The sequence below is a fragment of the Zootoca vivipara genome, chromosome 1, assembly GCF_963506605.1.
Source record: "Zootoca vivipara chromosome 1, rZooViv1.1, whole genome shotgun sequence".
Lineage (NCBI taxonomy): Eukaryota > Metazoa > Chordata > Lepidosauria > Squamata > Lacertidae > Zootoca > Zootoca vivipara.
Window position 1 is genome coordinate 51,050,848 of NC_083276.1, and position 25,709 is coordinate 51,076,556.

Sequence of the window (25,709 nt, forward strand, 5' to 3'; positions counted from 1 at the left end):
AAAACTTGCACATAAACTTAATCCAGATCAAATCTGTTGCCCAAAATATCATTTGAGGTTTTATTTTTGAAGAATTCTCCAGTGCCTGACCTCATTTTCTTTGCACATTACATGTGACTACACACTTTGCCTCCAGTGCCAAGGATTTGTAAATATCACCTCATTGCATATGGAAAGGAAACTTAGATTATGCTAGAGAAATTAATTTGTTTAAAAGCCAGACACAGAGGGCTTTCTCAGACATTCACCTTCTCCCAGGGCAGAAGGTACAGAGACCCACTACACCTGCCCAGACAATTCCCCCCCCCCAAAAAAAAGCTGTCTTATTTCTGGTAAATAATTTTTTTCAGCCTTCTAACTGGGGCTGCTGAGAAAGGGAGATTCTTACTCACAGCACTGTTGTCACAGCTGATTTTCTATGGAATTAGTGTCACAGTCCTAGTCCCCAAGAGCACAGGCCCAATACTTATGCAGATTCGGGAGAGGAAGACCAAAGGCTGGCCTTAAGGGCAAAACACCATGGATTCCTGCAAAGGTGAGGAGTCAGTGTGAAATGTGGACCTTGAAACCTGCCACTCTGATCCCTTGAATCCATTTAGGCACCATCAGTGGTAGGGGGGAGAAAAGGGATTTAAACTCAGTGGGGATTTAAATAAAATGCCCCGTTGTGAAATAAATGCATACAGTTCCTGGACAAGCATGTCCTGGGTGCCACACATAAAAAAGTGAGATATGAATATAAATAATATAAATAAATAAGCAAGCAAGCATACAAGAATTCAGATTGGTTGCTACAACAATAAAAACATTGCTTTTGAACTAAATGGAATAGCTACTGAGGAGCATTTTCTAAAACCTTTTGTCATATAGCTCACATGCACTGCATAATAATAACTGCTCAAGAGAGATTTCTGTACATATGCAAGGCTACTCAGCAAGATCATTTACTTGGAAGACTAAGCCTAAGGCATTTGGGCATGTCCCACTAAATAAAGTGGGACTTCACTTCTGAGTAAACATGTAAAGGCTTAAGCTATAAGAACTGAGGACATTCCACAATGTGGAATTTGCAGTTTTGCAGTTACAGGAAGCATCAATATTCGTGCTGTTTGGTTCGTAGAGCCATGCATGCACTTTGAGAACATGATACAATGCGGAGCTCAGGGGCCTCTGTATGAGCCCTGTGACTCATCCTGACTGTGTGCAAGATCATCCTGATTGTAGCATTTGTGAGGAACTGCTAGTCTCTGGGACCAGTAGAAAGCCTGCCGTAATACACAATTTACTGGCTGAACTTCAGAAGTCAGGTATTTTACTAATGATTCTTTGAGGTACAGGAAAGGAGACTTAAAACCAGCCGCTTTCAGTTGCAAGAGACTGTAACAGTCCTCCTACATATTTCAGTTACCGTAGCAAAGCCAGTCTTCTTTCCTTATACTATATGAGGGCGGGAAATGTACCGCACCATTTCTGTATTAATACCGTACGAGCAGAGGGATGCAATAGGGACCTGGAGGAGCATGTGTCTGGAATCAGTGGCATAGGTGCAGGGGGTGCAGTTTGCCCCGAGTGTCATCACTGAGGGGGGGGTGACAAAAAATAACTTCCGCACCCACCGCACGCCCCTTCCTACGCCACTGCAGGAGCACTCTCCCCTCGAGTGATTTCCAGAAACCAAAAGCATTGCCGCCTCCAACTTTGCAGGCAGAGCACAGCCTTTATGGCTAGTAGCCTTCGACAGCCCTCTCCTCCATGAATCTGCCTAAGCTGCCTCCTCCTCTCTGTCTTTTGTGCCTGCTCGCTTTGGCACAGTAAGTCTCCGTGGAGGAAAGCCACTTCCCTCTGCAGGAATCGGGAGACTCCCAGCGCGGCCAGCCAGGCAGAGAGCAAGGCTCCCCCTGGAGGCCAGGAGCCCCTTCCTGCTAGGTTTCAGGGGAGTTCCTGCTAGGTTTCAGTCGCCTGGAAGGTTTCCAAGGCTTGATCGGGTTGAAATGGGCTGAGACTGCTTGGGACAGGTTTCCCTGAAGGCTGCTTTTCTGGTATTGTCGGGGGCGATGTGGGAGTGAGTTAATACTTTTTGCTGGGTCTGGGTTGCTCCGGGTTTTATGACTGCATGGTGGAAGCTGCCTTTGGAGGCTCGTTGCCCTAAAAAGTGGCTTTTGAATCTCTGTAATTAGCCAGAAACCGGACCCATTTCTTCCCCTCTCCATAAGCAGGCTGCATTCCTCTCGCCACCATCAGCATACGTCCAGCCACAGTCCAGCCACTGGCTCCTATGGTAGGGAGCAAGAGCAATGCCTGCAGCATGCCTGAGCCACGTGTTTCTTCTGAGGGGGAGGTGGTGGGCAGACTGCCTGCAAGCTCCGCACTGCTTTTTTGGCAGCATGGGTCTTGTTTCTGCCCACCACCTCAGCCACCCTACAGCTCCACACAGCGCGGCCTGCCTTGGCTCGCTCCGCCCCCATGGGTGGCTCGCTCCGCCCCCAGCTGCAGGGCACATGCGCCACCCCAGGCAGCCGAGCAACAAGCTACACCGCTGTCTGCAATGGTCCCATTAGCATGTCAAGCTGGAGCACATGCAATTGGCACTGCTACAGGTGTCACATAATATTCATTCTGCATTTGTAGGAAATCTATCTTTTAGTGTGACAGCCCCTGCACTTTGGAGCTCCCTACCTGTCAGCAGGCAGGCACCTTTAGCAGGCAGCAGGCAGGCACCTTCAGCGTACTCTTTTTGGCACCTGCTAAAACATTTCTGTTTAGACAAGCCTACCGGGATATTCAGAATGCTGATGTGTTATTTGTTTATTGCTGGTTTAAATCTTTTGAATGTTGTATGTAGGGACGTGGATGGTGCTGTGGGTTAAACCACAGAGCTTAGGGCTTGCCGATCAGAAGGTGGGCGGTTCGAATCCCTGTGATGGGGTGAGCTCCCATTGCTCGGTCCCAGCTCCTGCCAACCTAGCAGTTCGAAAGCACGTCAAAGTGCAAGTAGATAAATAGGTACTGCTCCGGTGAGAAGGTAAACGGCGTTTCCGTGCACTGCTCTGGTTCATCAGAAGTGGCTTAGTCAGTCATGCTGGCCACATGACCCGGAAGCTGTACGCCGGCTCCCTCGGCCAATAAAGCGACTGGACCGAATGGTCAGGGGTCCCTTTACCTTTACCTATGTTCTATACAGTATGTTATTCTATATGTTAGAATAAGAGAACAACAAGAACGTGCATTTAGAGAAGACTGGAAAACGTTTATTGAATATATGGGAAATAACTGTGTGCAGCTGAAAACATTGGCAGCATTAAGATAAATTCAACAGTGAAAATAAGTTTTGATGGATGCAATAATGGAATACTGAATGGTATAGTTTTTGTAAAATATGCAGGGGTTTGTGATATGCAAAATGAACCATGGAAAGAGAAGAAGCGAAGTCATTGATATCTTAAGGACGTAAAAATGAGCACTTTAAAATGTAAAACAGAAAATTTAAGAAAAACTATATTAAAAAAATAATAATGTTTTAATTGTTTCTACTAATAAATCCTATTCTTTCAGTCTTCTTGTAAACCTCTATGAGGTTTTCTGCCATCAAGCAACAGGGCTTTTTTTGAGCCGGATCTCATAGGAACTGAGTTCCAGCACCCCTTTGTTGCATCCCAGCACCTCATTGGTGCGTTCCGGCGGGTCTGTAGTGTTGTGGTGCCGTCCCCCTGCACAGGAGTCAGTTTTTATGTTTCCCCTGCGGCGTTGGGTCAAGCGAGTGAACAGGGGTGGGGGGAGCTCAACCAATTTGGGTGGGTGCTTCCCCCTTTAAAAAGGGGAATTCCAGCACCTCTTATTCTAGGGAAAAAAGAGCCCTGCCAAGCAATACTGTATATACATTTAATTAAATAAATGAAAATAATAATAATTGTAAGGCTCTGCCCATCTCTCACACTCTCTCATACAAACCCATCCTTTGAGTCTACTGGAATTTCAAAGGCACAACTGAGGACAGAAATTGTCCCCTGACCTACAAACATGCACAGAAAGTCTGAATTCATCATCCATTGAGCAAACAATTGATTCATCATCTATAGTCAGAGTCTGGAACTGTTATTTGAAGAGAGATTGGGTCCTCCCTTTTCAGTCTAGCACCATGCTGTTGTCTTACCCTCCACAATATTTAGTGTGTGGCATGTAAAGCATTTCACTTAAAGCCAGATCTATAGACTATGGTACATAAACTCGTTTCTTTCCTGAAGGACAATATCATGATCTCTCTCTCTCTCTCTCTCTCTCTCTATATATATATATATATATATATATATACTCTCTTGTGGATTTTTCTAATGTGTGTGATGAGTTTCCAGCAAGCTGGGGGGAAATGTTATTCAGCTATATTGCCCCTTCAAGCATTTGTGCTACATGGGATATAGCAGCTCAGATCTTATGAACTGGCTATCTCCCGAGACAGATAATGAAATAACTTGATTTATAAGATGCCAGTTAGCCTAATCTAGTTAGCCTGATCCAATCAGACTAACCGACAACAGCAAACCCATATATAATGTAAAATAAAAAAATTCCTTCAGTAGCACCTTAAAGACCAACTAAGTTTTTATTTTGGTATGAGCTTTCGTGTGCATGCACACTTCTTCTTGGTATCTGAAGAAGTGTGCATGCACACGAAAGCTCATACCAAAATAAAAACTTAGTTGGTCTTTAAGGTGCTACTGAAGGAATTTTTTTATTTTACTTCGATCCAGACCAACACGGCTACCTACCTGTAACCATATATAATGGTTAACATTAGCTCTCTCAACAGGAAGATGATGTGTAGGCAAGGAATAAAGCCAAGGGGGAGGATACTAATAGTTGCTCACGAATTTAGGTTATCACACACTTACCTTTCCTTCTTGCTTTCCAGTATCTAACATTTAACCTACATTTTATGAAGTCTTATTATCAGCAACTACTGTGCAGAAGAGCACTTGCCTGAATAGGGGGGGGAAGCTAACAAGATACCCATGGATTCCTTTCCTGCACAAGCAAAGGTACAGAGTCATCATCTGTCAATGTCCTCTGAATTAACCACTGTTACCTCTCTGCTTGTGTAAACAAGCCGTGAAATGCATGAGGCGCCATGTCCTGACACACAACGCACAGTACATTGCATAAGAGCAGCCACTCTTTTAATAAGGAACCGCCTCCCAGAAAAGTGTTGCAGTAAGTTCAGTCTGCCTGCAAGAGAGGCGGCTTGTGATCTAAGGGCTGCTGGGAAGACACCACCTCTTTGGCAATATTTAATAAATTGTTTCCCCGAAAAGCGCCCCCCCCCCAAGTGCTTTTCTCCATACATGGGAAGAAGATACAGGGGGACCTTTTCTTTCCCAAGGCTGCTTGGGGTAGAGCAAGCAAACAACGCCTTCCACTGTCCGGCTGGCATCCATTTCAACCTATGGCCCCACTTCATGGCTTTATTTTCAGAAACGTGGGATCGGATTCTACTAACTCAGTACACGAGCGAAAATCAGCACAAGGACTCCTTCGAGCGCAATGGGGCCTTCCCCCCTCCCCTCCGGAGGGTCGGGGGAACCCACAGAACAGCATGCAAGGGCAGGAGAGTTGAGACTGCACCATCTGGCGAGCAGAAATGTTTGCACCACATTGGTGTGACACTGCATTCCACCCACAGTTAGAAAGTAAGCAAAGCGAGAAAGAGGCTGCGGAGACAAGATTTTTAAAGCAGAAATTCTCCACAGGGCTACTGCCCTTTCAAGATGGTGCTGATGCTACTATGTGCCTATTGTTCATTTGGAATAAGGCGTACTCTACAGATGATGTATAATCCCCTACCTTTTGTTCAGCTGCAGTTTCCCCTTTAAAATATTTGTGTATATACCCTGTTTCCCCTATTTTAAGATGTAGTCATAAAATAAGCCATAGCAGGAATTTTAAGCATTCAAGGAATATAAACCATACCCCGAAAATAAGACATAGTGATAGGCGCAGCAGCAATGCCAGCCGCGGCAGGAGGAGGAGGAGGGAAAAAATAAGACACCCCCTGAAAATAGGCTATAGTGGGGGGGGGGGGTTTAAGGAAAAATAAATATAAGACGGTGTCTTATTTTCGGAGAAACATGGTGTGTGTGTGTGTGTGTGTGTGTGTGTATAATTCACAGGAGTCCAATTTCATGATAACTAACCCCAGAGTCGGTCACGACTGGACCTAATGGTCAGGGGTCCCTTTACCTTTTATATATATCATTCACGGGAGTCCAATTTCATGATAACTAAAACATTGTCCTATACAAAAATAAATAATGATAGCTTGTACATAGTAAAGGATAAAGACAACTGAAAGATAAATGTACAACAAAGCAAAGCTGTTGTCATGGCTGCATGTTGTCATGTTAATTGCTCCGAAACGTAATTTTAAAAAACCCACAATTGTTCCAAAAAAACAAAACCTGATAGTGACAGATTGGTTTGCAAGAACCTGAACAATCATAGTCAAATGACCACACTACGTGAACAACCAAACAGAGTTTTGGTACAATATTTTAAGCAGCAACAATGGAAAAGCAGAGATTGGGAAGGGGGAAAGACATGCTGAGGCAAACAGCTGCACCTTCAAAAACTAGGAAGACCGAACACCATTTTTCTCATTGCCATTGATGTGGCTGTGATAAAGCAAAGGTTCTAGTAACACAGCATCCCTATAAGCCTCAGTCTGCAATAATGTTCCAACAAAGGGACTAGCATAGGAAGCAGTGGGCTTGGCTGGCAAGTTGGAAGCTGCTACATTATCAGGCAAGTAGCGCCCCCATGTGGCTCTGCAGAGGTGTCTAAAATGGCCTACTTTAAACTGGGTGTTCAAAGAGTGCGCTTGTGCCTTGCCTTTGAGCTTGTGCCTTGCCTTTGCAGACCTAATCCATTGAAATGTCCTGTCATTGGGGCTGACCTCATTTCAGCCCCCTTGCTCTCCTTGATGAGGTTTTCTTTCTCCATTCTCCATGATGTGTTCAGAATCATCGGGTGCTGTGTGTTAAGACAGCAGGTAATAGAGTCATTTGTCACCATGAGCTAACAGACAGCCTATAAGGGTCACCTATCACAATATGATTCAAGGGGGATTAAAATCAAGGCCATGTAGGGTGCTAGAATATTAACTCTTAGCAGGATGATGATGATGATGATGGGAGGAAAAATAAGTGGGCTGGGGGTGGGCGGGGAAACAAAATTCATTCCTGGTTTCTGATTTAGACACAGATCTCGCTGCTGTTCCTCAAGGAAATTTCTTCCTTGTGCAATTCACCTGCCCTGCTGGGAGCCCTCTTGGAAAGGCTATCAGGAGCACATCAGAATGCAAAGTTCCAAGACCCTTTTGGCCTCAGATAAACTTTCCCAAGATTAGCTTTAGTTGGGAACGGTCTTCAAGCTATTCGCTACCAATGATGAGCTCATTAAAGTAAAGGCCTTCATGTGCATAGGGAAAGGTGCTGTACGACCAGGCAGCTCTATTCTGATGAGTGATGACACCATAAAGACACAAAGGAAAATCTAAATGGAGTTCAAGGCCTCGGTGCGCAGAGGAGCAGACTGCAGTCTTATTGCTTTGAAACGGAAAGGTAACCCCTGTAGGGCAAAACCTTTCATTTTACTGCAGAGAATGTGTCATACACATCCAATTCCTCTCCCTCCAGAAGCAGCAGGCACGTGCTTTGCAGCCTGAAAAGCCGCCGTCCTCATGATGCAATTTCACGAAATATTGGAACGAACCAGAAGAGCGAGGCCTCCAGAGGGAGCCCGAGGTCCCTGGTGCTCTCATTACGGGAAGGTGAGCAGACACAGCAGTCGAATTCGTAGAGCCCAGGAAACCAAAGCACAGCACAGTCGGAACAATACAATTTACTGTATTTTATTATTTATGTGCTTCTTTCTTTCTTTCTTTCTTTCAAGAGCTTCTGATTTTTACAAGGGAAAGGGCTGTTAAGAGGAGCAAGCAGCAATAAAAAGAGAAGGCACAAAAGAGATAGTGCATACTCGCATTTTTCTATTAAAAGAACTTCAGCGATCTATTCTCATTGCGGGCCACTTTGTTTTAATGGCTTTGGTGTCACAGCCTAGAAGATCTATCGTAAGTCTTATTGCTCTGTGCTGGAAATAAACAGGACAGCCTCTTTCCTCTCTGCTCCAACAATATGCACAGTCCGACCAGCCCCATTTGATCCTGGCACAGATGCTATATACACATGTATAGCTAGGACTATGGCATCTATCCCTCTGGCTTTGGTGCATTAGAATCAGAGTTGGAAGGGACCCTGCTGATCATCTGTGGGTGGATACTGGACTTTCTTTCAGATCGCTCCCAGAGGGTCCGGTTGGGCCCTTATATGTCTAACATGCTTAGGACTAACACAGGAACACCACAAGGATGTGTGCTTAGTCCGCTCCTTTATACTCTTTATACCTATGATTGTGTCGCTGCCCACCCTAGAAATAGGGTTGTCAAATTTGCAGATGACACAACCGTGATCGGGCTCATCTCTGATAAGGAGGGTGAAACGGACTATAGAGATGAGGTGGAGCGGCTGACAGAGTGGTGCAGAGTCAATAACTTGCTCATAAATACAAAGAAAACAAAGGAGCTTGTGGTGGACTTTAGGAGACAGAAGAACGAGGTCCAGCCACTTTTGATTGATGGAATTTGTGTGGAGAGGGTAACAACGTTTAGATTTCTAGGCATTGAGTTACAGGAGGATCTGTCCTGGAGTGTTAATGCAAGGGGGCTTGTGAAGAAGGCACAGCAGAGACTGTATTTTTTGAGAATTTTAAGGAAAAACCATCTTCCACAAAAGCTGCTGCTTGCCTTCTATCACTGTGCCATACAGAGCGTGCTCACGTACGGTTTATGTGTGTGGTACGGAAGCTGTACTTCTCAGGACAGAGCAGGGCTGTGTAGAATTATTAAAACAGCAGAGAGCATTATTGGCTGCTCACTCTCCACCTTAGAACAAATCTATACCACCAGGTGCCATAGAAAAGCACTAGACATTTCAAGAGATCCAACGCACCCTGGTCACCATTTCTTTGAGCTCCTGCCATCGGGACGGAGATATAGAACAATGCAGGCAAGAACGAGCCGTCTCAGAAACAGTTTCTTCTCTAGAGCGATTTTGGCCTTAAATGGAAAGCCTGGACTTTGAAGTCATCTTATTTTACTTGTTATTTGTATTATATTTACTGTTTTTAATTAGGTTTTTAAATTTTGGATTATGCGGAATGCTTTATCTGAGTGGATGTAGCAACCGAGTAATTTCGTTGTTCCCACAAGGGGACAATGACAATAAAGATATCTTATCTTATCTTATCTTATCATCTGGTCCAGGGGTCTCCAAACTTACCGGGCTTTGGGCCGGTGCCTGCAGTTGGAAGAAGAGAAGGTTCAGCTTGCATTTCTGTGGAGTAGGTAGGGAAAGCATTGTAGAAGCAAGTCTGTGGGCGGAACTCATGGGTGATACTGGTTGACAGAGCCCCAGAGCCAGCATTATACTGTATGCACATTTACTTGGGAACAAATCCCACTGGACTCAGTGGCACTTTCTCATTAAACTGCGTATTACAGGTAATCAGGCTGAAATTAGGAAGTGTAGGGATGGCGGCTAGATTGGCGCTGGCACGCCACGCCAATTATGCCAAGGTTAGAGATACGTGTTGGCAAACCACACGAACGTCAGGATGAACGTCAGGTTCAGCAGGAGAGCAGGACAAAGGAGGTGAAGGGATAGTACTGGATAGTACTGGGTAGAACTGGATAGTGCTGGGAAGTCACAAGATTGGGTCACAAGATGTGCATGAGGTTGGGGCATGAACAAAGCATGCTAAGAGAACATGAGGGAGAGAGCACGTACGCAATGGAGATCGTGCGGGTATCGCCAGAGATGCATATGCATAAGTAGTGCCTTGTATGGTGTTACTGTACCGCCTTCTGGCTATTATGTGTCCTTATATGGTATGAGGCTGTGCCTAGAGAGTTAATCATTGACCCACATGAGAAAATGTCAATAAAAGGAAGCACTCTGACGGAGTCCGAGGTCGCCTACCCATTGAAACATCCATCCTGTCTCAGCGTCATTTTTTGCCAGCGCAACAAGGAAGAAGACGAAAAATACCCTAAAAGCCCTAGTAATGAATCAACTAAGACATCACAAAGTTATGAACAAGTTTTTGAGTATTCCACAGCTCTTCATCAGGCTGAAAATTAAGCAAAATAAGGAATAAATTTCAAGACACTCTTCCCAACCCTCCTTTCTCACTCACAGACCTTTAAGAATTCTAAGGTAGTTAAAATGATGCCTTGACTTTGCTTGGGTCATAGAAATGAAAGCAAAACTAATCTAACATCATCAGGACTTTTTGATGCACCCACCACTCACTTAATCAAGCAGCATGATCACTTTTATCATTGAATCCCAAATTATACACATCCTAAGACACTATTGAATCAATAATGTTCATTGTGATGATTCTCATGCATTTTTAATTAACAAAATTTATATTATCTTATATTGAAGCTTTACATTATTCATATCTGCAAAATGCTCAGCTGGCTTCTGCTAAAAAGCATGTTAAAAATTGTATTGTACCAAGTATAACCATCTCTACACCATATATATATATATATATATATATATATATATATATATATATAGTATCACTATACAGTTTGCGTTAGATATGTTTGTTTCCTTTAAGACAAGCAATCAAAAGCCCAAGGTAAAAATGTTATACAGTCATACCTTGGTTTAAGTATGCCTCGGTTTGAGTATTTTCAGTTTAAGTACTCCGTGGACCCGTCTGGAACGAATTAATCCACTTTCTATAACTTTCAATGGGAAAGTTCGCTTCAGGTAAAGTACGCTTCAGGTTAAGTACGGACGTCCGGAACCAATTAGACTCATACCTCGGGTTAAGTACGCTTCAGGTTGAGTACTCCGCGGACCCGTCTGGAACAGATTAATCCACTTTCCATTACTTTCAATGGGAAAGTTCGCTTCAGGTTAAGTACGCTTCAGTTTAAGTACTCCACGGACTGTCTGGAACGTGGAGTACCAATTGTGTTTGTAAACCGAGGTACCGCTGTATTGCAATCATAATCCAACATGACAGAGACCAGTTTTCCCAGTAAAACATGAATAAAGCAACTTGGCTTTCTCTAAAAATTTAATAGTACTCCCACCTCTGTCCCCCCAAAAAAGCAATGGATGAGGAGATAGAAAAAAGCTGGAGAGGAATCAGTGGTACAGCACATGATGCTGCCAAATGGAGTAGACTGTAATGGGTTAGGAGCAATAGGCTACATCAGGGATAACAAGCATCCAACAGTGTCAGGGTTGGTTCAGCCACAGGTCATCACGGAGACACAGAGACGAGCAGTAAGGTTGATTCTTTAGTCAAGGAAACAGAATACCAACAGAGAAACCTATGGCAAATACCAGCAGGCTCCCGTGAAACTGTTGCAGCCTCAGCCCCCACCTCTTCCTCAGCTGCCTGTCTTATGTCTGCAGTGTTTTCTGCCTCTTCTTCTTCTCTCTCACTCAAGCCGGCTGCTTGTTCAGCATCCAACCATTCTGCTCCACCCCCCTTCATCCTCTGACTATGTCCCACCACCGCTCCCCTGGCTCTGAGCCTTCCTCTTCTGTGGCTTCCCTAGGGGGTTCTCTGGCTGGAGTTTCCCACCATTCTTCATCCAGATACTCTGGATTACAATTTCCACCATATCTGACCATTGGTCATTCTGGCTGGGGCTTCTGGGAACTGTAGTCCAAAAACATACGGATAGTACCACTTCAGCTGCCCCTGAACTAGATGAACCAGATAGCAGTTTTGTATGTCCCCATGAACGTAGAGATAAAAGGTCCAATTAGCATCTTCTGTCCTTTGAATATGAAGACCTTCTTCCAAAGAAAGCAGTAGTCAAGTTTACTTAAAGAAACATTCACGCAGCAGAGAGAGAGAGAGACATTCGTACTCATCGTAATCTGGGTCATTTAACTGGAAACCAGGTTTTTAATTAAGATTGGCATTTGTGAGCCTCCCGCTGACACCCTTTTTCAATCTCATTTCCAGGCTGCTTAACTAGCTTTCCAAGAGGGCTGGTAGAATAGAGTCTGAAAGCCCTGGATTTGAAATGTAGTCGCTATTAAGAGGTCTTTTCGGCAGCAAAAAAATAAAATAAAATAAAAATGGCAGATTTAAAACAAAAAAGTGACTCAAGTCCAACCCTTGGATGACCATTTAAATAAGCACTTCTCCTTAATTCAAATCGCCTTCCCTTTCTGTCACTACAGTTTAACCAATCCAGAATAACTACAACCACTTGATTCAATTCTATCCATAATGTCGTGGAAATCTTCACTTACCACTTAAAACATATGGGGGAGGGGGGGAACCCCACACCTTTAGCATTCTGTCACCATTGTGATTTTGAGCACCCATGAAGGTGGGGGTGATGAAAATTAATTGCAGGATCCTATGATCTCCTGGGATCGTGCAGCAGACTGGGAAGAGGAGAGGGAGCTGGGTTTCTTAGGGAATCACAATGGGCTTTGGCTCAGCCATGCTAAAAGTCCCATAGATGCCCTTAGGAGTGAGATGACAGACCTACCTCCACAATTATTATTTTTACTACTTACTCGATTTCTATACCACCCTTTAACAAAAGATCCCAGGGTGGTGTACAACATTAAGAGCACACTTTATGGAGCACAACAATAAACACATAATAAATAGCATAATAATAAATAGCATGATAATAAAATAATCATAACAACCCCACCACCACCACCACAGCTTTAACAGGGCATAGATCAAACTCCGGCCCTCCAGATGTTTGGGACTACAATTCCTATCATCCCTAGCTAACAGGACCAATGCTCAGGGATGGTGGGAATTGTAGTCCCAAACATCTGGAGGGCCGGAGTTTGCCTATGCCTGGCATAGATTATTTAATGGCCATAGGCCTGGGTAAAGAGGAATGTTTTTGCCTGGCACCTAAAGACATGTAATGATGGCATCAGGCGAGCCTCTCTGGGGAGAGCTTTCCACCGATGGAGACCCACCATCCAAAAGGCCTGTTCTTGTATTGCCACCCTCCAAACCTCTCAGTGGTGCACTTTCACCAAGAGAAGTCAATCCAATTAAAAAGGAATCACTTGTTTAACATTACAGATAATGCAATTTCGTTGAAAGGGGGAATATGCCATCATCCAACAAGTAGCTTAGGCCAAACTAGAACTATATTGTTAATGAATGCCAACAGAGTTTGGTTTACAATCCTGTTTTATACGTATTTGAGAAACCAAAGGACTCAGTTAGGATTATTAACAGTGCTATCATGGCATGAAGCATTCTACATCACATACTACTCCCTTGGATCGCAAGAATGGACCTTGAACCTTATGGCCTGTTTCCCTTTGAAAAGTTATAAGAAATTCACAGTGGCAGTTTAAGCACTCTACCTTCAGGAGGTTCTTCCTGCAAATAAGGAGGTGGTTCTTCAGCAGCTGCCTCTGCATTGCTTTCCGCCATCTGTGCTTCTGAGCTAGGCCCCTGCAAGAGAGAAGAAGCTTCATTGCAAACCACAAAGAGACATGTGCAATTAAAAGAATGTCTGGAGGAGCCTACAGAGGATCCAAGAACTCCGTGAAAGGACGTCCTTATAGTTGTCTTGGCCAGAGGAGGGGCCACAGAGCAGCCTTGGCAACTAGATTTGTGGAGACCTACAGCTAATCTATAAAAAAATGGTATGTGAACCATTTCAGATTCAGATATAGTAGGATATCAATGCTGGAAACTTTCCTTTCTCCCAGAGCGATTAAACTCGTTCTTATCACCTCTTTAGGAAAAATAATTACAGCCCATAAAAACCTGAGAATATATTGCCTTCCTCCTCAAATCTGGGGCACAGGATGACAAGATGACTTTTAAACTATCCACTGTCAATATGGATTCACTATTTCAGCTTTGGCTGAAAAGTGAACCATGCGAGTGAGTCACAGTTTCAACCCTCCAGTGTGTGGCTATTGCCTATATATTTTGCTTTTGATACCATTAACCATGGCATCTTCCTGGACCAATTTAGTGGGATGGGAATCAGAGGCACTGTATTATGGTGGTTCTGTTCATAACTTCAGGGTTGTGTCCAGAAAGCAGCACTTAGGTGAGTGTTCCTCAGGTCCCTGGCACTTGTGCTATGGGATTCTGTAGGGTCTATCTTCTTCCCAATCTATATTAAATTATTGGGAGTGTGTGGTCATTAGGAGCTTTGAAGCAAGGTTTCACCAGTATTGCTGATGACAAACAGTTGTGTGGCGATCCCCGAGACCTCCCCGAGAAAATAAAGACACAAGACACATTGCATAAGGTTAATGGGCATAAAAGGCCACAACTTTATTGATTACGGATGTAGAGAGGTATTGGCATAGGCATTGGATCTAACCGACTATATCCGACTCCAGCCCGCTCTGCTGGCAGTCTGTGAAGGGTTAACCACCATTGGATGAGTCCTGCGATGCACATCAACTAGGAACTCATCCTGGGGCCACCAATAGGGGCGTGCCCTCTGGCCCTCACCTACCACGGCTTCGGACTTGGCGACACCCCGGACTCCTTAAGGGAGTACCCTTCCACATTTTGGGGGAGGTGATGGCAGCAACCTCCCCCCCGCACCTGTACCTTCTCGAGATAATCCAATGCCTACCGCCAAAAACCAAAGTTGCGACGATTTGCATACGCGATAGGCAAAAACCACAAGGCCAGAGCCAATTTGCCAAGTGGGAAAAATCCTACCAGGTCCCATACGGCGACCATTCAAAGTGCGCAGCAATGTCAGAGAAGAAACCTGCCTAAGAAGAGGGTGGGTGGGTGGGTGGGAAAAACGCAGGAGCCAGGTCCGGAAAGTGAGGCCGATTCCCCGCCGCGCGCTCACTTAAATGTGCGAGCCACGCCCCCCTTAGGCACCCGGATTGGATGCGCCAAGGGTGCGCCGCGGCAGGGAAGCAACCAATGGGCTGGGGGGGAAATGCTAACCATTCCCCCCCACACACACACGTGAAGGCCTCGTGGGCCCACAACATCTCCTTCCCCCGAGGAGGGAAGAGATTTTCTACTCAACCAGAAGAGGCTGTGAAAGCTCTGGATCAGTGTCTGAATGCAATTCATTTAAAGAAATCAAAGCGGTTTGCAACAATAGGACATAAAACCATACAATAGAAAAATACATTAAAAAGTTAAAATCAGACATCAATTAACAATTGTGGAAGGATATATTTTTAATTGTCTGCACAGGCAGAATAGAAAAGTTTCCAGAAGGCATTTAAAAGTTGGCACAAAAGGTGCCTGCTGAATCTCTGTTTGCAGAGCGTTTCACAATACTGGGCTGATGACACTAAAGGCTCAGTTTCTTCCTGTTGTTGTCAAATGAGTCTCACCAAAGCAGAGGTGTTCCTCCTCCTGCCAAACGAAGCTCACCAAGATAGCTTGTAATTTCCAAACCAATCCCAAAGCAAACAAAGAGGAGTTCATCATATTTTCCTAATGATTATCAACACACTGAAGCGAGCTACCTGAAATGACCCTCGTGGTCCCTTCCAACTCTACCGTTTTATGATTCTGTGAAACCATCAGCTGCATCCATTTTCAATTGCATACTTGAATCAGGAATTTTGGTGTTTACACTCCCGGTTTACACAAGGTTGGAACAACAAGGACTTCAAATATACACAACTTGCTTCAAATTGTTTACTTGCAGTTGGCAATCTAATGGTAACAGCTTTTGATGTCTTCACTAATGTAAGTGGAGAGGAGAGGATTTTGCTACTTCCTTGTTCTTGGTGCAACCCCCTGCAGTCCCTGAAAATCTGTTCCAGAAGACTAGGGGAACCTGCAGAACAGCATAGCTGCCAAGTTATCCCTTTTTTACAGGGATTTTCCCTTATGCTGAATAGGCTTCCTCGCGAGAAAAGGGAAAACTTGGCAGCTATGGCAGAACAGGATGGGAGGTGGTGGCGGCACTGGCATTGGGATCGATCCCTTCTCCTAACTGGGCAGTTGTCTTTCCACAAGGGCTGACATTGATGCCGAAATCCAGCATCACCTGAGCTCTGTGAGTGCAGTTTCTCCCAACTGAAATGCAGAGTGTTTGAGGACCAGGACATTTGATGGGAAACCAAATGCTTGTTTACAAAGCTACTGTAGTACCCACTTTACTGTTTGCTTGTGAAACATGGACCACTTATAAATACCACCTCCAACTCCTCGGAAGATTCCATCAATGGTGTCTCAAAAAAAAAAATATGTTTACATATCACTTGGGAAGACAGGCGAACTAATGCCAGTGTACTGGAAGAAACAAAGATCAAGAGTGTTGAAGCAATGATTCTTCAACATCAACTTTGCTAGACAGGTCATGTCATTCAGATACCTGATGATCGTATTCCAAAGCAATTACTCTATTCCGAACTTAAAAATGGAAAGTGTAATGCTGGTGGTCAACAAAAGAGGTTTCAAGATGCTCTCAAGGCACTGACAATTGGGAAAGACTGGCCTGTGAGCACTCCAATTGGAGAACAGTCTTTACCAAAGGTGTCATGGACTTTGAAGATGTTCAAACTCAGGACGAAAGGGAGAAATGTGTTAAGAGGAAGGCACGTTTGGAAAACCCTCACCCTGATCAACTCCTGCCCATAAATCTATGTCCCCACTGTGGAAGGACATGTGGATCCAGAATTGGCCTCTACAGTCACTTAAGGACTCACTGTTAAGACCGTGTTCATGGAAGACAATCTTACTCAGCTACAAGTGATCGCCACAGAAGAAATGATCCTTAAGCAGAAGGGGAAACGGACAAAATTATCTCCCCAGCCTTTTCTTTCCTTAAGTCACATGCCAAGGGCCATTAACAAAGTGATCTGCTTTGTACTCACCAACATCAATATTGGGGAAAGCATTGCCATAAAAACTTGTGACTTTTGTTTTCAAAGCAAAAATATGTTCATAATTTGCAATTATGGGCAAGTATTCTGATTAAGCAGCAAGTGTCACAGAGTCAAAAAAAGGGAGTGGGGTGAATGATGTGGCATAACTAAGGTCTCATTCAGACTTCCTTTTGTGATGCTTATCTAGGCACAGTCTGTGGTTTAAAGCACCATGTCCAAGCACTCCCCCCCCCCCCCCCGTGGATTTCCCCACAAAAATCTACTTTTTACCACTGAATCAGAGCAAATGGCAATTCTCAGAAACCCAAATTATCATTTGTTCCAATTCCAAGAGTGGGTTTTCATGGGGAAAGCACCGGGGCAAAAAGAAAGCGCTTGGACACAGCACTTTAAAGCATGAAGTTGTCCCTAGAAAGTACAGGGCAAAAGGAAAATGTGGATGAGCACAGAATCGATGGAAATGTATGAAAAGACCCAGTCTGTTATTTGAAATGGAGCATAATAGGTGTGTACTTTTAAGTGAGGAAGAAAGTTACAAACATCCCCATAACAGATGTTCGTGGTATTTTGAGGTGTGTGAACAAGGAAAAATGTGTCATATGTGAACATATACCTCTATCAAAATTGAGGACTTTCAGCTTGCTCAGAAAGGATGCCTAATTAAGCAAGATCTGCAGTTTCAATTTGAGAATGATGAGTCCTAACTAAACACACATTTGCATCTTGGCCTAAAATCAAGTTCATATTCCTCAGAGATGACTGAAAGTCATTTGTTACGCACTTAGCAGAGGGTGGTTTTTTTGTTCTTTTGTTTTTGGTACTCAAATGAGTTTACAAATCTCTTGATGGCTGTTTTGTTCTAAATTTTACAAAACCAGGTTTACTAATGAGAACTTTGTTGCTAGGTTTTAACCCAGAGGGAATCTGAACACTAGAGTTAGAACTCTTTGCATACTAGACAAATGAAAAGAGAATGTGACGCAAAACAATGAAACTGACATTTAATTAAAGTATAACTTTGTGACACATGTAAAGCATTTTACAAGTGATAATTACTGGTGTTTCATAACCCTCAAAACAAGGTAAAAATATAACTCCAACATTAATCAATTAAAATTAAAATAGCCCTAATTAGTCATCAGATGTTACCCCTGCAATAGCATGCCTACTCCCTTTGCTGCAGAATACAATGATATTCAGGCTAGAAAATCTCCATGCTGGTAAAGAGACAGGAAGAGCAATGGAGGTGGAGGGAAGAAGAAAACAGCTGCACTTCAGCTAGCCATCATCACACACCAAAAAGCAATCGGCTCCATGATTATCACCCTCGTTTGCTGTACCTGATGCAGCAGTAGTCTTCAGGTAATGTAGAGCAATTCTAGTACACTGCATATTCACACTGTGGAAACATTCCTAGTTTGTGGGAGCTTATTACATGCACATCAGTTTCCCTCCTACAACCTTAAGAAGTCAGGGAAGAAGGTTCTCTGTGTCCCAGCTTGGATACTTAACTTCCCTGTCACCACAAATTCAAAGTCCTCTCTTTGGATGGATGCAATCCACCCCATTGAAACCAGTGTCAGTTTCTCCACTGAGACAGATCACATCTTATATATGCATATATAATTACACCTATAGTTTTAGCTTTAGTTATGTTTTACAAATGTTGTACTCCAACAACCTCAAGAGAGCCCCCATCCCTGCGCTAAACTATGACTTACAATGCCACTGACTTCTACAACTCCCATCACCCCCAGCCAATTCTTGTCAGCCTTGAACCAACCTAGAAAACTAGAGCAGTAGATTTTTTTTTCTAATCTGGATTGTGTTCCTAGGAACTTGGGGTTTACAGTGGTACCTCTGGTTAAGAGCTTAATTCATTCCAGAGGTCCGTTCTTAACCTGAAACAGTTCTTAACCTGAGGTACCACTTTAGCTAATGGGGCCTCCCGTTGCTGCTGCGCAGCCGGAGCACGATTTCTGTTCTCATCCTGAAACAAAGTTCTTAACCCAAGGTACTATTTCTGGGTTAGCGAAGTCTGTAACCTGAAGCATTTGTAACCTGAAGCGTTTGTAACCTGAAGCGTTTGTAACCTGAAGCGTTTGTAACCCAAGGTACCACTGTACTTGGAAGCTGAGCTGAGCAGCAGTTACCTGACAGGTGACAGATTTGTCTACCTGAAATGTTAGCCCTCAGTCTGCTATTGCTGATCTTCCCTGCAGTACAGATCACTGGGAAGTGATAGAATGATTTTTAAAAGGACATAGTTGTAAAAAGTACCTTGCTGATTTCCTCTTCCAATATAGAATATAGAAAAGTGATAGAAAGTAGAAAGTTATGGGATTGTAGAACTGGGACTGAGAATCTGTAGTCCCTCCAGATGTTGTGCAATTCCAGTTGTCATGTTGACGGGTGCTGGTGGAAGTTGGGGTCCAACAGCATTTGGAGAGCACACCTGCCTGTTTTAGAAAGTATGGCACCACCCTGCATAGGCTACCACAAAGTACTTCAACCAAGGATGAAATTGCCGTCACCATGGGATATGTAGCAAGCAGCATTGGCCAAGTTCACTCCAGCCCCATGAACTCACATACGGTAACTGCTATCAAAAAAGCACAGTGAGGAAACAAATGCATGGTGTAAAGGCAATGGAAAATGGAAACTGCAATCCTTTGCAAACTCCTTGAAACAAGGTCCTCAGCTTTACTATTGAGGGTACCATGAGTGCGCCACAAAGATCCTGTTTGCAGCCTAGGTCGGTTGCATTCTGGATCACTCACACACTAGCTCCTGTTGTAATCAATTAACTCAACGCAACAGAACCGCAACTGCCTGGGTCAAACTGAACTGGGTCAAACTCAATTTACACCATCTTACAGTTCACTCAGTGGGGGCAGAGAACAGGAGGGGGGGAGAGAACCAGTTAAATCGATTACCACAAGAATTCAAAAAGAAACCTGGACTATGCTCAGAGTTCAGGAATATTTCAAAGAATCATAGAACTGTAGATTTGGAAGGGATCCTAAGGGTCATCTAGTCCAACCCCCAGCAGTGCAGGAATTTCAGCTAAAGAATCCCTGGCAGATAGATAGCCAACTTCTGGTTAAAAACCTCCTAGTTCGGGCAATGCATTGTGTGTACGTTTTAATATTACCACGACTAGATGATCTGGTCGTTCTCAGTGCCCCGATGTATACCCTGCCTTGATAGGAGTCCCATGAGCTGTGTGTGTGTGTGTGTGTGTGTGTGTGTGTGTGTGTGTGTGTGTGTGTGTGTGTGTGTGTGTTACCTCTGAGCATCCTTCCTTTCCAAGGATAACGCACAGGTTAACTTAGGTTTGTTTTTGGAACAGGGATGGGAATTCCCTATGTGGTGGTGGGAGGGAGTGAGGGGGACTCTTTGCTTGGGGAAACCAGCCGCCTCCCGCCGCCCCGACCCTTTGCCACCCAAACTGCCCTCTTCGCCACCCGCCCTGGCTCCAGGGAGGAGGGAGCCCGCCCCGTGCGCCTTCGGGAGGACGAGGCGCGCGCCCCGCTCACCTTCATGGCGGCGCTCCCTGGTTCTCCCCGCGGCTTACTCGAGAGGAGGAGCGGCAGCGGCCAGAGCCTTTCCCCCGGCACAGAGCCTCCAGCTCCTCCTCCTACTCCAGCTCTGGATGTAAACACTGAAGAGGGGAAGGAGGGGACTGGCGCTATGGCAACCCACGCCGGAAGAGGAATGAGCGCGTGGGTCCGGCAGGAGGGCCTGGGGTGGTGGTCGCCTAGTGGGCAAGAGCGGGACCCCAGTGGATCCTAGGGGATGCGGGGAGTTGCCAACTTTGAGGGAAGAAGGGCCCTGTGTGCAGCAACTTCAGGTGCAGGCTGTACTTGCTGGGAGTGCTGCTGTACTTGGAGTTTTTTTAAAATGAACTTTATAAGTCTATTGGAATCATAGAATTGTAGACCTGTAGGGACCCCAGGGGACATGTCGTCCAACCCCCTGCAATCAGGAATCTGCCTTATACAGAGACAGTTGCAGGGGAAGCCACCATGATACCCTCCAGGTTTTGCTGGACTACAACTCCTATCATCCTTCACCAATGGTCATGCTGTCTGGAGCTAATGGGAACTGGAGTCCAACAGCCTCTTATGGCACTGCATTGGCTATCTGTGGTCTGGACACTGACTGGTAGCGGCTGTCCAGGGTTTCAGGCAGGAGTCTTTCCCAGTCTCACCCGAGGGTGTCCCAATAGTCAACCTGGGCATGTGCTCTGCCACCCAGCATTGAGCACATAGGGAAGGATGCCAACTTCAAATTTTAGGAAATGTTCTGTAAGAAAGCTTTAGAATGTGGGAAGATGCACATATTCATGTGAACTTCTGTGATGTGTAGATCTCTGAAATATGCCTCGTTACCAAATAGTGTCTTGGTTTGAGAACTTTACCTTGGTCTAAGAACGGAATCCGAACAGTGGAAGGGCACCAGTGGCGGGAGGCCTCATTAGGGAAAGCGCGCCTTGGTTTAAGAATGGTTTTGGTTTAAGAACGGACTTCCGGAATGGATTAAGTTCGTAAACCAAGGTACCACTGTACTGTTTTTGGAAACTGAAACTAAGCTTTTAAAAACTGAACATATAGTACAGCTCACACAATGTGCCACTAGAGGGCAACCGCAGACTGTTTTGAGTTGCTGTTACATAGGGGAAGAAATCAAGAGAGGAGCATTTGTGGAGCAGTGGGAGTCGCGGAGGCAACATGAACAGGAGACTAAAAGCCTATCTAGTTAAACAAGGTTGACAATCTCAGTAGGCAGGCAGATTGATGCACGAAAACTGGCCCAACAGATGCTTGGATCTTAAGTTGTGTAGGACTTTAAAAGTTGAGACCAGCTCTCCAAGATCAGAAACCCATAGGGAGTCAATAGAGTTATTCCAATACTGGCAAAATAGGAACTAGTATTGTTCACAATGAACATGAAGCAGTGAGTGTGGTGTGATTAAAGGGGCTATGTGGGTGTACATCCTAGTCTTGCCAAAGGTGTCCATATTACTATGGATGTTGGTGAGGGGGCACCTATGTGCTTATGGGCTTGAGTCCTTGGAATCCTGCATGATTGGTTCCAAGATCTTGTGAAACTTTCATGTGTAGCAACAAAGAGACTTCTAGGTCTCTTGCAGTCTGTTGAGCATCCTACATAAGCCTTCTTAGTCTCTGCATTCATATGCTGCCTTTCTGCCAAGACATTAAAGGCCATTTACTTCATTTCACAGGATTTGCATACTGGATTGTAATAAAATTTTAAGCAGTTTACTAAAAGGGTAAAACAACCAAATTTTCTGTTAAGCCAACTTTTAAAAATCAACAAGCCCCAAACCAGAATATAGGTCCACATTCTACACGTCTGTGCAGGCTTGCCTAAACAAAAAAAATTCTTCAGGCACCAGAAAGAATATAGTGAAGACCCCTACCTATTCTAATGTGTGGGTGCTACAATACCAAAAGAAATAATTCATATAAAATGTAACATTGGCTGGCTTGAAGTGTAGAAGATTCCTCAACCTCGGACAGAAAGGACTTGTTGAACTTTGGAACCCCTTTCAGATGTATGGTGTCTTACTGCAGCACCTGTAAATTAATAATACCGTGGATCCGGGAAAGGTGCAGGGAAGGGTAACCAAAATGATCAAGTGGCTGGAGCAGCTCCCCTTTGGAAAGTGCAATTTATCAAACAGGTGGGAAAATATTGGTAACCTGCCTGCTCCTTCTCCCTCTCTTCTCCCCTTGCAATTGCTCCTCAGTACAGTAGGTACACTGAACCTCTGGCCTACCTGGCAGCAAATCAATATGCTAACAAGCAAAGTCCAAAAGTCAGGAAACACAGTTCAGGGTCAATCCAAGTATCCAGGTCTGAAGTCCAGCAGTCAAGATACAGACCAGAGTCAAACCCAAAGCACAGTCCTGAGAGGCCCAGGAGCATCCAAAGCAAGTTCCCTCAACATGGGCAGTTAAGCAAACACAGCAGTTCAGCTCTGCTTCCCTTTTATACTTTGCCTGCTGATTGCAGCATCTGGGCTTGATGAGGCATGAAACCCTCACCTGTTCTTAGCCTACTCCAGAACCACACACCTCCTCCCAGAGCTAGTGAGCCCCATCTGGCCAGCTAGGGAGCCTGCCTCAGCCTCCTGGAGAACCCTGCCTGCTGCTCCCTACACCTCAGAGCCCACCATGTTCATGAAGACAGGGGCCCCTCTGGCTTTGGTGATGGGTCCTGCTGCTTTGGTTCCCCATCCCTTCACCATTCTCCATCACCTGTGAGTTCTTCCTTCTCCATCCCCTACTTGCCCCGGTGTGTTTCAGTCCTGGCTACAACCCTCGCCAGGATCTTCTACCTCCTCACTGTCGTCTTGCCAGTCCATGACAACAGGAATGTTAAACTCACTGGTACAGAATTCCCCACTCTGCTGAGTGGCCTGTTCTGTAACCCACACCAGGATCCATCCCATCTCTACTTTAGATTTTAAAGACATCTTAAAAGGCTATGTTGAAGGATCTAAGCAAGAACAGTAGATACTACAAGTACTTTGGTCCAAATTTAATATGGCCAAAAGGACCAGGGGTGGATGGCGGGGGAAGGGGGAGAATGAAAGTGGATGTGGATGATAGACTACAACTTTGAAACGGGAATTGCTTTGCCAGATAATTAAACTGATCCCTGAAAACTGACCATTATATAAAAGTAGATGGGAAGAAGGTTGCACAAGAAAAGTCCTTTGTGGAGATGTTTGTTTACAAAGTGCTATGAGAGCAGTTAACTAACCATTCATTGGGTTGGACAAGTTTCTAATGTTTCCACAAATTGAATAAGTGACTCACGGACCTCCAGCAATTCATTTCAGCATCCAATCTAGCTCCCAGTCAAGTGGAGTCAAAAGAGAAGGTTAAGGATTGCATTTCACAGACTCACCCGGCTGCAGTCCAAGACCAAACTTCAAAATTCCACTCCAGCCCTCAGCTGGGAAGAGTGACCCAGGCTGTGTTCTTGCCTAACTATTTGAGATTGTCTGCCCAGCTGTTTTATAATGTGCAGCTGCAGAAATATGATTCTCTGTGTCTTTTGAGTGTTGTTTGCAGGGTCTTATACTGAGCCGCACAGCTTTATAGCTACCATAATAATAAGGGTGTTGATTCTTTTGTTATCACTCTGGGCCCTTTGGGCTTTTATTTTAATATGGTACTGTATAGATAGCAGTAGTATAGGGCAGTGGAATGAATGCTTAGTATAGTTCTAGAGAGTTTTAAAGACAATTCCTACCAGTCTTAAACTGAATTTTTTGTAAGTGTAATCAGGATCCTTAGCATGCATGGGTTGGGGGAATCTGTAATTACTGTTATCCAGCAACAATCGGTGCAGTTAAGCCCACCAAGGGGACATGATTACTGCCCAATAATAACATAAAATACAAGGAAATAACAGCTTGGAAATAGAAGCTTAAACAGAATGATACCAGGAGCAGTATAAACCTAGCAGCAGAGTAACAGTACACCAGTTATTTTAAAAAGTACTAAAAATACTAAAGACTCAAATGCCTGGGGAAATCAGAAAGGCCACAACAAGGGCACCAGGTGAGCCTCTCTAGGGAGGTGTTTGATAACCAGTGTGGCAACACTGAAAAGGCCCTCTCTCTAGTCGGCACCTGGTGGGGATCCATGGAGAAGGGCCTCAGACAATTATCTTAGGTTCTGAGTAGATGTACACAGATGTGGCATTGAGACTGGGGGCAGGAATCTTAACAATGAAAGAAAAGAACTACAATAAGGCAAGGGTCACTGAAGAAAAGCTGTCATACTACTAGGACTTGAAACAAGACTGAAAGCAGAAAAGAAGCAAACCTGTTGAATGGTGAAGGGGAGGCGGTTCCAGGCAATGGGTTGAATTGAACAAAGCCCCTGCATGAGCAGTATCAAGTGATAACATTCATCTCTTGACATACCGTAGCTTTCGTTTGATCTCACATTACTTCTGGATCTGACAACAGGCTGTTTTGTGCGCCTACATTTTCCATGTGGCAAGCATTTCCAGAGAAGTGGTGTTTGTATAGTTCTAGTTTCCTTGGGAAGGAGGTCAAAGGAGGGTTATGGCATTTTGTAATATTTGCATTTATTTACAATTATACAGGTGAAACATAGATGGAAGCTCACACTCCAATGGACACCTTGACACCTGGTGCTTCCACATCAGATCTACAAGGGGCTTTTAAGATGCTTCAGAGCCCCCAAAACTCTGTTTTCCCCGTCCTCCTCTCGGGGCCATGCTATGCAAGCTTTTTCTTTCCTAAATTGTTAGTATAGGAGTCCTGAGCCAGATAAGGATCCTGGCATGGGGGCAAAAGATTAAAGCCCCCCCTACTCCTCCCCATGTCATGACAGGCCCCCAATCCAGATTAAGCCCCTCTCCCATGCTGACAAAAATGTTTGCATTCAATAACATTACATGGTAAACTTCATATGTAGTTTGGGCCCCGAGTGTGCCTCAAGCTGCAATTTATCAGATAGCTGGATCCCAACATTCCTCAACTGAGAATGGTGGAGAGAGATCCCACCCGCTCTTCATAGGTCTCTTGGGCAATCAAAATACCAGCAATTGATCACAATCATCCAGTCTCCCGAAGAAAGAGGTTCTTGGCAAATTACCAGGTCTGTTATTAGGTCCAAGGCCTCAGGCAACCCACACTGAAATCTAATGGAAAACTCA

The 25,709-nt window shown here is 44.6% G+C and overlaps 1 protein-coding gene across 1 annotated transcript in view; it reads right to left on the bottom strand.

The window, feature by feature from the left end:
- The window catches only part of LOC118085291 (transmembrane protein 263-like), a 300,135-nt gene extending 279,524 nt beyond the window's left edge, over positions 1-20,611 (bottom strand). Inside the window, exons 1-2 of the mRNA XM_035115801.2 lie at positions 20,519-20,611; positions 13,503-13,593 (exon numbers count right to left, since the gene is read on the bottom strand). Coding sequence (XP_034971692.2) covers positions 13,503-13,593; positions 20,519-20,524 — 97 coding nt within the window. The 5' untranslated portion in view covers positions 20,525-20,611. The remainder of the gene's footprint in view (positions 1-13,502; positions 13,594-20,518) is intronic.
- Between the last annotated feature and the right edge of the window lie 5,098 nt (positions 20,612-25,709).